General features: G+C 27.9%; 2 protein-coding genes across 2 annotated transcripts; both read right to left on the reverse strand.

The window, feature by feature from the left end:
* Window positions 1-356: 356 nt before the first annotated feature.
* LOC114130304 (protein arginine N-methyltransferase 5-like) lies at window positions 357-5,338 on the reverse strand. The gene is made up of 2 exons (XM_027995252.2): window positions 5,036-5,338; window positions 357-2,909 (listed from the first exon to the last, which is right to left on the reverse strand). Exon 2 carries the CDS (start codon window positions 2,863-2,865, stop codon window positions 1,081-1,083), a length of 1,785 nt encoding a protein of 594 aa, XP_027851053.2. The 5' UTR covers window positions 2,866-2,909; window positions 5,036-5,338; the 3' UTR covers window positions 357-1,080.
* Window positions 5,339-7,699: 2,361 nt separating this feature from the next.
* On the reverse strand, window positions 7,700-11,339 carry LOC114130266 (peroxiredoxin 1). The gene is made up of 4 exons (XM_027995206.2): window positions 11,133-11,339; window positions 8,540-8,674; window positions 8,098-8,468; window positions 7,700-8,032 (listed from the first exon to the last, which is right to left on the reverse strand). The coding sequence occupies exons 2-4, from the start codon at window positions 8,668-8,670 to the stop codon at window positions 7,953-7,955; spliced, it is 582 nt and encodes a 193-aa protein (XP_027851007.1). The 5' UTR covers window positions 8,671-8,674; window positions 11,133-11,339; the 3' UTR covers window positions 7,700-7,952.
* Window positions 11,340-13,680: the final 2,341 nt, after the last annotated feature.

The raw sequence follows: 13,680 nt of genomic DNA on the forward strand, positions 1-13,680 counted from the left end.
GAATTATTATATTTTCAAAATTAACAATTTAGGTATTTATATATTTATTATTAATTATTTGGTCTCTATAAATCACTGATTTACTGTGTTTTTTTTTTTTTTAATCCAAAAATATTATAATAATATAATAGTATAATTAATGTATAGATTGATTGCCTTTTTATGTTAGTAATAATAATAATTAATTATTATACATAAATTAATATTAAATACTAAATAATAACTTACAATATTTTATTTTGAAAGTGTATCAAAATGTTTAAACTATAAAAAATAATTATTAAATAAAGCTATTTTTTTGTAATATTTAACATAATCAATTAAATATAAACATGTTAAAATAAAATATCTCGAGGAAATTTTTGAATTTCTATTTTATTTACCAGTTTAAACAAAGTATAACTCATGATAATATATACTTGCATCAAAAAAAATGCTTTTACTACCAAACCGGAGTTTATGTAATTTATAACAACTTATACTTAGGGATGTTTTTTAAGGCTAATTTTTGAGAGTAATACATTACAGTAACAAGGTACAACATTAATAAACATACTTATATGAACAAATAATTTAAATTTAAGTTTAAGAATTTAAAAATTTAAGAATAATAAAAAATTAAAGCTTTTTGTATTTATTTGAAGTGTGTTTTACAAAAAAAATTTGTAAAATACAATAATATTAGAATATAATAGTCAATCTTCCTCAAAATTAAGACTATTTTACATAGTTTGTATATTATACAAACATTTTACAAAAAAACATTTTCAAGTAATCAAGTGTATAGTAGAATACAATATAACACAGATTATTGTACATATATTTTATAAAAAAAAAGTTGTATACAATATCAAAATATAATTTTATCATTCAAAAGATGAAATGATCATTATTACATTATTACTATTATTAAGTATTTGTAGTTTCACTTATGGTAAATATAACAAACATTTAAATGTACGTTAGTCATGAAAAAATATTTTATAACTGCAATTCAATAATATATCATAAAATAACAAAACATACAGGTTTCAGTTATTACAAAATAAACACATTGACAATTATGACTAGCAAAATGAGTTAAAGTGACATAAAATACATTTCTCCTTTTATATTGTGTATAATACTCTGATATGGTTTAGTCATACACCATTCATACCACACTTTATACTTGTCACTGGACCGCCAAAAATTAATCTGAAGTTCTTCTCCTTTATTCAGAAAAATTGGTTTTACTAAAGGAAAGTAAGCAGGAAACCAACTAAACATGCCTTCACTAAATGATTCTGGAACAATGCTAAGACGTACATCTTTATAAAGTACAGTTTCAAAATAACCAGCAAATCCATGCAATACACAATCTTGGGAAATATTGAATTTCAAAAACCCACTTCTGTCATTACTCTCTTCTAAATTTTTTTTGGGATGAACAAACGTAAAAAGAGATTTTGGAGGAGCTATAGAATAAACATTGTTTAATTGTACTACATAAGGTTTTTGAAAATTACAATTATCTTTATTATTTCTAATGGACGATATTTCTGCATGTAATTTACGTGATTGTATTGGACCAAGATAAGAAGTATAACTTGAAGGTATACTGATACCATCATTTTTTAAATAATTTTGAGCTCCATCTAAACATTCTGGGGATAATTCATTATCTCCAAAAGATCCTAATAGTTCTGACACTAGAATATCACATTTTTCTGGTGGATTCCACAACCGCATATCTTCATTAATAATAGTAACACTATTCCCCCATTTTTCTTTATTTTTTAAGAACAATGATGGTAAAGCATTTTCATTTTTCTCAACAGCATTTATTTTAACTTTTATATTTGACTCCTTAGCTGCTTCAAATGTAGCATCTACTAATGGACCACGACCAGCGCCAACAACATAAACAACAATTACTTTATCTTCGTATTTATCATTTAAAGCTTTTGATATTGCTCTTTGATACTCATAATACTTGATAGGATCTTGTTCAAATGTCTCATAAACATAAGACTGTAAATTATGTTTCAACGGTTGTAATGGTGTCTGAAGATAATCTTCAAAGCCGCTAATAAAATCAGAGCTATAAGGGGTTAATGATGTAGTATTTTGGTATAGATGAGCTAAATAATTGAATTGTTGTTTAATACCTAACTCTCCAGATATTACGATTTGACAACCAATATTGAACATTTTTTTGATAAATTCTTGATGAGGCTTAGGTAATACTGGGTAACCTTTTCTATTTGTCAAAAATGTTTTAGACTGTATTATTAAAGCGGCAACTGGTTCTCCTAACCAACGGTCAAGTTCTTCATTGCTAGGTAACTCAGTCCCAATTTCCAATGCTAATTTTATTCTATTTACATTTCTTATAGATGATATGAATTTAGTCCATTTTTTCCATGGATCTGTTTTTAAGTTGACTATTGGTACTAATGCCCAAAACTGTATTAATACAGCAGAATTTATATAAATATCAATTTGATTGTCTAGCAATCTAACCAAATTTACAACATCGCCGTATAGTGGTAACTCAAACATTATGCAGTACACATTTAAAAATGTTGCCCATGAAATGTCTTGTGTAAATGTTTTTTGATTTTCTAATCTAGTACTTTCGACTTCTGAATCCACATTAGGTAGAGGAATTTTTGCGACAACACAATGACACCATTTTTGACAAAACTCAGGATTCATAACAGTATTTAATGGATCCAATACTTTAGAATTAGATTTTAACCTAAGACATGATACTGATAAACAAGCAAATGTGAGATCTAATTCTTCCACAGAATCCATACATGCCTTGATATTTGTGTCTGTTAAAAAATTGAAACCAAAACGAACATCCTTAATTGACATGGTGTATTAGTTGATTGTAATTTCTGTATTGAATGTTACAAGACCTGCAAAATAATTAATAATTATTAGATTGTATTATATGTATAAGTATAAAATAAATTCAATAAAATATTTGGTAAAATATAATATTTTTCTTTATCTTTGTTTTATAATTATATTTATAAAATTATTATCAGATAGAAAAAAATAATGATAAGCAGATAATTGGTAATACTTTTGAATTTAATTGAATATATTGATTTTTTGGAAAGGAAAATGGAAAGAAATAGTTTCAGCAGAAAAAAACCTAAATGGCTTGTAAAGCTAAAAAAAAAAAAGATAATATTTTTGGTTTATATACTCTATTTATATAAATTGCAATAATAGGGTAACTTAAGAATTTTTAATAATTATTTCTAACTATGAAAAATATATGAGAGTATTGAGCAGACTCAGATAGACGTAGAAAAATACCAAATAAAATCCTATGGGTCAAATTATATTTTGGTAAATAAAGTATTAAACTTAATCATTCTAATCCATATATACAGGTTTATAAACGGCTAGTTTAAAATATAATGCTAGTACTTTATCTATCTGGTGGTGCTTCCCAAACAACTGCCATCTAATAAGATTAAAAATTAAAATAAAGCTCAATAATGTCAATACACCTAAATTTAAAAAAAAATACAGGAGCTCATTAGAAACATCATTGATATATTTTTATTGAGTAAAATATCATGTATGAATTATATAAAAAAATTTACCCATGAATGTAAGTATGAATTTTTATATTTTTTCATTTTTTAAAGCTAACATTTAATATTATTTTAATAATATTTCATTCACAATAATAAATGATTTTTTCTATAATTGTAATCATTTATTTAGTGTAAACAAACATATTCTTAACCACACTTCTTTTGAGACAGTCCTAAGTCTGTATGAAATGAAAAGAAATTTAAATTATAAAAAACCAAAGTCTTGGGAATTTTTCTGTTAATAAAATACCTTTTTCGACGGGAGACATCCTTATCTGGCACTGATTTCCTATATCATTCATTTTTAATCAATATTTCTGATAACAAAGCCAGATTGCTAAGTTAAGCTACATTACACTAACTAGAATTTAATGATCGTATTTAGTAAAAGGCAAGTGCTGAAAAGCTTAATTTTATTCAAGTATTTACTATTAACATTATATTATATAACCTAAAATTTACAAATTATGTCAATTAAGCCGATTGAACCATAATTGAGAACTAATATGAGTTTTTACAAATAGTTGATAATTAAGTATAAACCAAGTTTTAGTTGTCATGTTAGTACTGAATTCATAATTAGACATCACTGAAAATCAATCAGTTTTAGATTTGAGTTATTTATTTTAATAACGTATAGTTACAATTTTCAAACAAAAAAGATATATATTTATATTTTAATTTAATACGTAACTTTGTTTTTAATTATTAGTAAAAAATCATATTAGTTTACTGATATGGGTCAATTAGCTTTTACGACATAATTTATAAAGCGTAGGTCTGAGGTCATACACAACTCTTGTAATAAAAACCTGAATAAAACTTTTTAATTTAAGCTGAGAACGATTATTAAGTCCTATAATTAACTACTAAAACTAGCTTTTTCTATTTATCGAGCATAGATTATTTGTAATTCTCACATGTGACATGCGTAAATAATGGCTAAATCTAGAGCATATTCGAGTACTATTCTTCAGTCTAAAGTTGATATTTCATATTGTGCTTGGCACACAATTATTTTGTCAAAATCATATTATTTAAAAATATATGACACATATAGATATTCAACAAGTGTTATACTTATAAATTATAACTTGTAACATTTAACCTTACCAATCATTTTAATTTACGATTGTTAACTCAAGTATAGTTTGATTACTCAAATAAACTCAGTCATTATTAAATTTTAGTCCAATTCTAATACAATTCACAAGGGCACTTTTGAAGTGTACTGATCATCATTTTCCACTCGTTCTGAGCACCAAAATTACAAACACAAAAAGTAAATAACAAAAATGATACTTGTAAAATAGCTGTGGATTATGAAATTATTATATGCCTATCTAGTACCTACTACAGCAGTACCTGCTATAAAACCATAAGAGTTTTCAAATAATTCAATTGATAATTAATATAAATTTCGTTATTACCGTGCCGGAAATAATGTCGAATCCTCTGGCGAACCGTTTGTTCAAATCGCTTGATTCCAATAAAACTGAACTCCGAGTAAGTACTACACCTAACTACTTGTTGTGAGCAAAATTCAACAGCGTGTATTCAAATTTCAAAACCTCGTTTAGTATGATAAAAAGAAAAGTAAATGTTAATCACACGCTATGATAATTGATAACAGTAACAAGTAGGTATGCGAAGGATTTAGGACAATTGGTCCTCGCGAAACAATGTCATATGCGGACAATTGGTCCCCGTCGTAATTTTGTACTCGGACAATTAGTCCCCGGCTTAAAAGTTAAACACAAAATATTTTTTTATCATTAAACGTTCTTTAAAATGTATTCTCAATAAAATAATACTTTTAGAATAGCCTTGCATTCAATTTTAAGCTTTGAAGCGATATCAAATTTAAACAATTTGTATATTTTTAACAACAAAATATTCGTCATTTTGATGAATTTTGTCAAAGTTAGTTTGGACTTCAATAGTATACATAGAAAAAAAAATTGAGACTTATTATTTTAAAAATATTTATTCAAGATTTTTGGTTGTATCATAGATGTATTAATTTATATGTCTATGATTTATACAGCCATGCGAGATTTTCATAAATTATCATTATTATATTATTATACTTAAATTATTTTTTATTCGTCGTTATTATAATATTATGATGTTAATTTTTATTTTTTTAAAAACAAATACATATAACGCATTAATATATTCTAAAAGTATTATATTATTGAAAACACATTTTAAAGAACGTTTAATGATAAAAAAAATATTTTGTACCTATTTAACTTTTAAGCCGTGGACTAATTATTGTCCGAATACCTATGAAATTATGAAGGTGACTAATACTAAAAATCAATACATAATAATAATAATAATAATTCTCCAATATTCATTCCGAAAAATAAATTTTTTTTTTCAAAAACTATTAGTCCAAATTAGAAAAATAACATTATATTATAAATTAAATGTACAACAGCAGTAATGTAACAACCAAATCCTTTATTTTCCTAAGGTACAAGTTACAACTACTGAACTACAGTTGGTCCACACTGCGTCACTGCCAACAATAACTCGACCGAAGACTTCCCTGAACAAAATATTATATTCTGTATATTTATTTACGATTTAACATTTACAATTTACATAAATATTCTATGACAACAAGTGGCAACCGATATCGGGCGAGATTTACATCTTGACCTCGGAACTAAGATCTTAGTTCGTGGTCTTGACCTTGAGGCTTGGACGTATTTTTCTTTCTCTGACCGGTAGCTACAGCGATGATTATAGTGATTAGTAATTACACGAAATTTTGGTCATTGCTAACGTCTAGAGAATTAGAGGATAGAAAAACGACGTCCACGCTCGTTGAGAAGGAAAGGTATACGTCGCAGAGATTCGTGATAAATAATATTATGACGCTCAGCAACGCTATTTTGTATACGTGCGTGATTAGACTTCGTGTGAACATCGCCGATGCCGAACATAATTATTATATTATTTATTATGATCTTGACAGTAAGTTGCTACTCACTGATGAATTACGATTAATGATTGATTAGAGGTTAAGTGAAAAGATAAAATGAGATGCGATTAGTATCAGTGAGCATTACATAAAATTAATTATTGATATTGATATCTGTATTTTTCTCACATTAAACACCACTCTTCTGCGCTCACGTTTACAATTTCTTGACCGAATTGTTCAAATGAAGTAAGCAGGGCATACAATGTACATTGTACAACATATAGGTACAAATAACCAAACATTGGTCGTACCCATAGATATATATATATACTAAATAAAATAGTAAATGTATATCTGTGGTCGTACCTATCCTAATTATAGTTAACGACGTATAAATAATTATATACATGCAATATCTGAGCTAAGTAAATTACACATCTATATAGCAGCAGTTAAATATAATATGATCTGGTATTCTGGTCTTATTCTCACACAATACTCTTAATGGAAAACTTGACAATCTGTTTCATTAGTAACAACATTTATCATTAACAAAAAGACAGTTTAAACTATTTATGAATCAAAACTGTAAGACACATAAGATGCAATATAACACCTTTCAGTATTTAATTTCTTATCAAATTAGAATAATATAAACTTACTGTAAATCATTTTTACAACATAATATTATAACCATCATAATGCATGTATAAAGCATTTCACTCAATGTTACTTTTTTCAACCTATTGCAGTTATTATAATATTACTTTTATAAATAACAAAACGTTAAATCTAAATCAGTGGTTCTCAACCTTTTTAGGCTTACGGCACATTTCTCGTAATCATACATTTTGACGGAACACAATAGTAAAATTAAGTACTGGGAAATTTCTATTTTCACACCTAATAATACTATACACAAGTACCACAGTCGAGACTCAGAGCACACCTACAGCCAATTAACACCACACTTAAGTGCCACGGAACACCAGTTGAGAAATACCGATCTAGATGATATATATATGCACTAAAGAACCTTACAGTTACATACAAGCAACACTCCTACTATCACAGATAATTATCTCAAATAATATTTCAATTATATTATAATGGAAACACTTAACTTATATTAATTCTATATAAAATACAGACAAAATATAACGGTAAATCTTTTATTTAATTAAGGTTTTTTTTTTAATTAAATTGAATTTATATGGCAATAAATAAAAATCTGGATACAAAAAAAATTAATCACTTATGCGTGGAACTGCTAATTAAAAAAAAAAGTGTAATACCTTATTCCCATTAATTTAACTTTTGTTGTATAAACAAATTAATCTAAATAAGATAATTATAAAAATAATTCATTAGTAAAAAGAAACAGTATTATCTTTTAATACGTGATATATTTATTCAACAGTTTTGAAGTAGTCCTTGGATTTTGATGGGTTAATGGTCTTGCTACCTGGTTTCCAGTTGGCTGGGCAAACTAAAATAGAAATAAAATAAATTTACAATGCCTGAAAATTTAAAATTTAAAAATAAGCACTATACCTTCTCCATGTTCATCAGTGTATTGGAATGCTTGAACAAGACGCAAAGTTTCATCGACAGATCGTCCAACAGGCAAATCGTTGATTGTAATTTGTCTCAAGTTTCCTTTATCATCAATGATAAACAATCCACGGTATGGTATTCCAGTAGCTTCATTATAAACTTGATAGTCCTTGGCAATAGCAGCAGACTTATCAGCCAACAAAGGAATTTGCATTTTGCCTAAACCACCTTCATTACGGGGAGTGTTTACCCAAGCCAAATGACTGAAGTGACTATCGCAAGAGGCTGCGATTAACTGACAATTGATAGCCGCAAACTCATTAGCACGATCAGAGAATGCAATTATTTCAGTCGGGCACACAAAAGTACTAAAAATAAAAAATAAAAAATTTAATATTAAATATTAAAAAACAAATACAAAATAAAATATATATATTACAAGTCCAATGGATAGAAAAATAAAACAACATATTTTCCTTTGAATGATTCTAATGAAATGTCTTTAAACTCTCCATTGACGACAGCAGTACCCTTGAATTTTGGGGCAGGTTGTTCAAGTACTAACACCATTTTTCTAGAAAAAAAAGTAATAAATATTTAAGAATCAATTACTTTCAAAATTTTAGTAATGAGTCTCTTGTAAAACTAAATAATTTTCCTTTGCACTCTATGTATATTAATAATTGTAATTAAACATCAGATAAAACGCAGATCTTATATTAATAGTATTTCCTATATATTACACATATTTTTAGCAACAATACATGTAATTATGCTAACACGTTGACTACCACAAGTCCAACAATGACCAAAGACAAGCATGTTAAGAGGATGTCATTTGTAACCACATATTATACTGTCTCCGTTTTACATGCGTACAACATAATAAACTTCTGTTCATCAGTTTCAATAGTATGCTTTTAGTTTTATAGTGAATTGACCTCTTGTTAAATTTATAGGTAAAAACATTATCTGTGTTCCATTGTTGGTTTTATAATGATATTTTAATTTTTAAGTGAATTATGAGTTTTCAAGTATTTAATATAGTTCATACTCGTAACTCACTTAAAAATTAAAATATTGTAAAAAGTCACCAAGAGAATATTGATAATATTCTTACCTACAAGTTCGATAATAGGTCAATGCACTATAACATCATAACTAAAAGCATATTATTGAAACTGATATGAAAATGTATGATGTTGTGCGTGTATAAAATGGATACAACACAACCGGTTGGTATGACGTCCCTTTAAAGTAGATCCATTTAAGTTGCCGACGGACCTAAACCAAATTATTCTTCTGGGGCTGCAACTAATCTGACATCATAATAAATAAACAGAATTACCATGTCAGTGGTCTTTTGGCGTCCCAAATACTTTTATTCTTAATTAATATTGGTTAGGTGTTCCAATTATGAAAATATATTCAGAACTGGGATTGGACTTTTATAAGTATAAATACAAACATGAACATTACAGTAATGCTCTATTATTTATATCATGGCTACATTATAACATATTTGTCTTAGGTTGCTGGCAGGCCCTATATATAACTATATTGGTACCTATGCATCATTTTATTAAAATATAAATTAAATAATTTAACATTGCATGTTAGATTATGACGTATACTCTTTAAAATGTACATGCAAAGAAATGATAACGAATTTCAATAAAGATATCCATAAAAAGATTAAATACTATGAAGTGGAAGAAAAAAATATTTGAACCAAAAATAACTGATTACAATTTTTAGCTTGGTCAACTATTTTGTAATTTTATTATACTAGATTATCACAATTAAATAATAATGTTATTTATTATAATTAGATAATGGCATTATTAAGTTTATTTTAATTCATATTCTTCTAAGAAAAATAACAAGCAGCACTGATAACAAAATATGATTATAATAATTGTTTAAAATAATTACTTCGAAATTTAAGTTTATCCAAAATGAAAAAAAAATTAATTTAACTATTAAACCACTTGGTAGATAGATATTTTCATATTTATGTAGACATCAGAATCCATTATATTAGGTTTAAATGATCAAAATAAAAACTAAGTATTACAGAAAAATAAAATGATGACAAAAACTAGAATTTTTTTTAAAATCAAGTACCTATAGTAGATGTATTTAATTTGTAAATTAAATACTTCACATGATATAATATTATTCAAATAAAATTCATTTGTTTTATAATATGAAACCCTATTTACATTTTGATATTAATTAATAGTAATTAATTCTTTAAACAAATATAAAATGATAGGCATGTACCTATTGTTTGTTTTTTTTATTTAATTTCATACTCACAATATAAACTTTTACTAATTTTTTTAAATTACAATATATTAGATATTTAATTTAATCAATACTCGAAATCATTATCTCATGTGAAGTACAATTCACTTGAAATCATATAATACGTGTGTGATATCGACATATTGATTTACACAGTTAATTATTTATTAAATAAAAATAACAACCAGCGTGCACCAAGATAAGCAGACAAAGTAACAATAATAAATGTACAAGATTAAAAAGTCAAACTAAAATGAAAAAAATTTGAAAACCAAATAGGTAGACTATGATTTAATACATAAGGAACGCATAAATACATGATAATTATTGCACAACACGTGTACACAAGTACAAAAAATTGATTTGCATAAGAAAAACGAGTGATCGACGTCACGTTTTTCGACGGTGGTGCCTGATGTATGAAACAAAATGAGCCGATCGCGATAATCGTTTACGAGAGACTAGCCGAGTCGCGTCCTAACAGAGATGCATTATAATAGCATTAATATTATAATGACGATTATCGCGGCAAAAAAAAAAAAAACGTATAACCTAACACCGTGCACGGCCGACCGCAACATGTCGGCGTAGTTACGTAATCGGTCCGGCGAAACCGATGATGGGAAAACGCGTGTCGGGCGGTCGCCACAGAGACCGCGAAAAAACACCGGCGAAAAACATCGCCGGACCTGTAGGATTGTAATAAAAACGTTTATATTTACCTGCGGTTGTAGTTGCGCGAAAATCGACAAAGAAAAGTCAGTGGTCCGTGCGTGGCGGGCAAAGTGTGCGTGCTAAACGGACGCCGACAAAACGAATAATGAAGTCAGCGAGTTCGTACTTCGTCGAGGAACCGTCGGAATGCGGATCGTGAGTTGTGACGATTGTGATCGGCCGATTAAATTATTACGGGCGGCGCTGGCGTCGCCGGCAGTGGTCGTGGTAGGTTACTGTTCGTGCGTAAGTCGTGCGCCGGCCCGCAACACCGCCACCGCACCGCACCAGCCTGCAACACCGCCGCCGCACCGCACCGCCCCACCGTACGGGCGGCTTTGTAATGATATGTAATATTATGTCGAACGCGGAAAATCGACTAGTCGACCCGTTGGAAGTTGTGTCCGCCACCCGTCTTTTTTACGCCGTACGGTTGTCGAATAATCGGAATGTCGTAACCGCTGAACCACGGATGAACCGACTATAGACGGAATAGACAATACCGTGGTAGTGCTAACGTCGTGCCGTACGACGAACGCACGATATCTCCTTGGCGTACTTAATATTATTATTATTATTACTAAATTATCGGAATGATTCGGCATTTTTCGGCAGCCGCGGCCCGCGGACGCGCCGACCTCTGTAGTTTTGCAAGATAATATTATTATTATATTTACCTATATTAATAATCGATATAATATTATATAACATACAAACTCACCGCGATAATTGTTTACGTTCGCGTAATAAAATATTGCGTATCGTATAATAAACAATACAATACTATTTCAACATATTAGGTACTATTTTACATCGGATAAACACTAAATAATAAAATTATTATTGTAACGAAATATATCAAGAATTGGGGAAAAAAGTTGCCATTACGTCACCGTTATTAATAGTGTTAATAATTTTAAATACATAGTATTATACGATTTGGACTGATTTTATGCCTTCAAAACAATCGAAATATGATTTTTCTACTCAATAATGTGCCCTTAGAGAAAGACTTACGTTTTTTAATAGGTTCTCAGCCCCGATGATTTCACATTTAACATTATTAAAATTTTTTTTATCTTCAATAAACTATCAATAATATTTTTAAAAAATATGTACTAAACTTGGGCGCGCTGCACAAGGCACACTATGTTTAATTAAATTTAATGTATGCCCGTTGCATTATATTGCCTTTATTACAATTTCTATAACATTTTTAACACATCGTACAAATTATTTTATTTTTTTATTCAATTTATGTAATATTATTATTATATAATTTATAAGACTATATAAATATTATTTTTTTTTCAGTGTTATTAATTAGCAACTCATCACCTTAAAATATCTTCTAGAACTTTCTTTTATGAACTTATATAAATATGTACTTAAATTATTAAATAGGTATTAAAATATGAATAGATCTATGATCTATCTATACATACTAATAAATAATATATATTTACAGGAGTTAAATTTTGAATCCCATTTTAAACTTTAACATGTATCTTACATTTAATAATAATACAAATCAATTATTCTAAAATCTTGCTATCGTTTGGAAATTGGAATAGGTAATAGTTATTAAAACGTCATATATTTTATATCGTAAGCATTTTGTAATACCTACTGAATATGTATATAATATCTGTATTGTATTATTTTGTGTTATTTAATAGTAATCTACTAAACTATCACGAATAACGTAAAAACCCACTTGCCTACCTGTCTACCTAGGTTACCAGAAAAAAACAAATATTGTAAAATCAATACATTCATGCATTGCTCCTTTCAGAATCTAAAATAAATAAATAATTGTCATATAATTGGTTTTAATACTAGATATTTAAGATATCCAATAATTTTCGTTATACCATTCAGTGTTCAGTAACTTGGATAAAATTTGATTTTTAACCCTAACCTACTATAGTCTATTATATTATCGGCTATCAATGCTATCATATAGCATTGATTATACATAGTATACTTATAGGTAAGTACATACATCGTGAAAGTCGTGAGACGTGAACTATTCAACTAAAATTGAAAACTATTTTCAAAATTCTTGTTAATTTATTTTACTGTTAAGATTATAATGAGAGTTTAGAGTTTCTAACAATGATTCGTGATTAATGAGACGTCTTAGTTAAATAATTTAATTTCATCGATGTCACGACTCTAAAAAACTTTTTTATTATATTAGTTGCCTAATGTGTTTCGTAATAACTGTTACACACAACCAAGGAAACAAATAACACATAATATTACTGTAATTTTCCAAGATAAATTAATTCATAGACAGGCCTTGGGATTATTTTCCTGCATTTAAATAAATCTATAGAGCTTTAAATGACAGTAAATTAATAAAATGTGTGCCTGTTTACAATTAATTGCGTCCATTTGCCCATACCTATTACAATTTAGTTTGCCAAATGCAATTTTCGACAAGACATCAATATAGTAAAATAAAATGTCGTCTTCGCAGGCGACGTGCCTGCACTATGCATTCATACTTCATAATATTATTACGACTGTCCGATTAGGATTCGAGACTCG

The sequence above is a fragment of the Aphis gossypii genome, chromosome X (assembly GCF_020184175.1).
Source record: "Aphis gossypii isolate Hap1 chromosome X, ASM2018417v2, whole genome shotgun sequence".
In the NCBI taxonomy this organism is placed as follows: Eukaryota; Metazoa; Arthropoda; class Insecta; order Hemiptera; family Aphididae; genus Aphis; species Aphis gossypii.

Coding starts and splice junctions, on each gene's coding strand:
- LOC114130304 (XM_027995252.2), bottom strand. CDS start 2,865: ATGTCAATTAAGGATGTTCGTTTTGGTTTCAATTTTTTAACAGACACA.
- LOC114130266 (XM_027995206.2), bottom strand. CDS start 8,670: ATGGTGTTAGTACTTGAACAACCTGCCCCAAAATTCAAGGGTACTGCT. Junction 8,469..8,539: donor TTTTTCTATCCATTGGACTT/GTAATATATATA, acceptor TTTTATTTTTAG/TACTTTTGTGTGCCCGACTG. Junction 8,033..8,097: donor CACTGATGAACATGGAGAAG/GTATAGTGCTTA, acceptor TTTCTATTTTAG/TTTGCCCAGCCAACTGGAAA.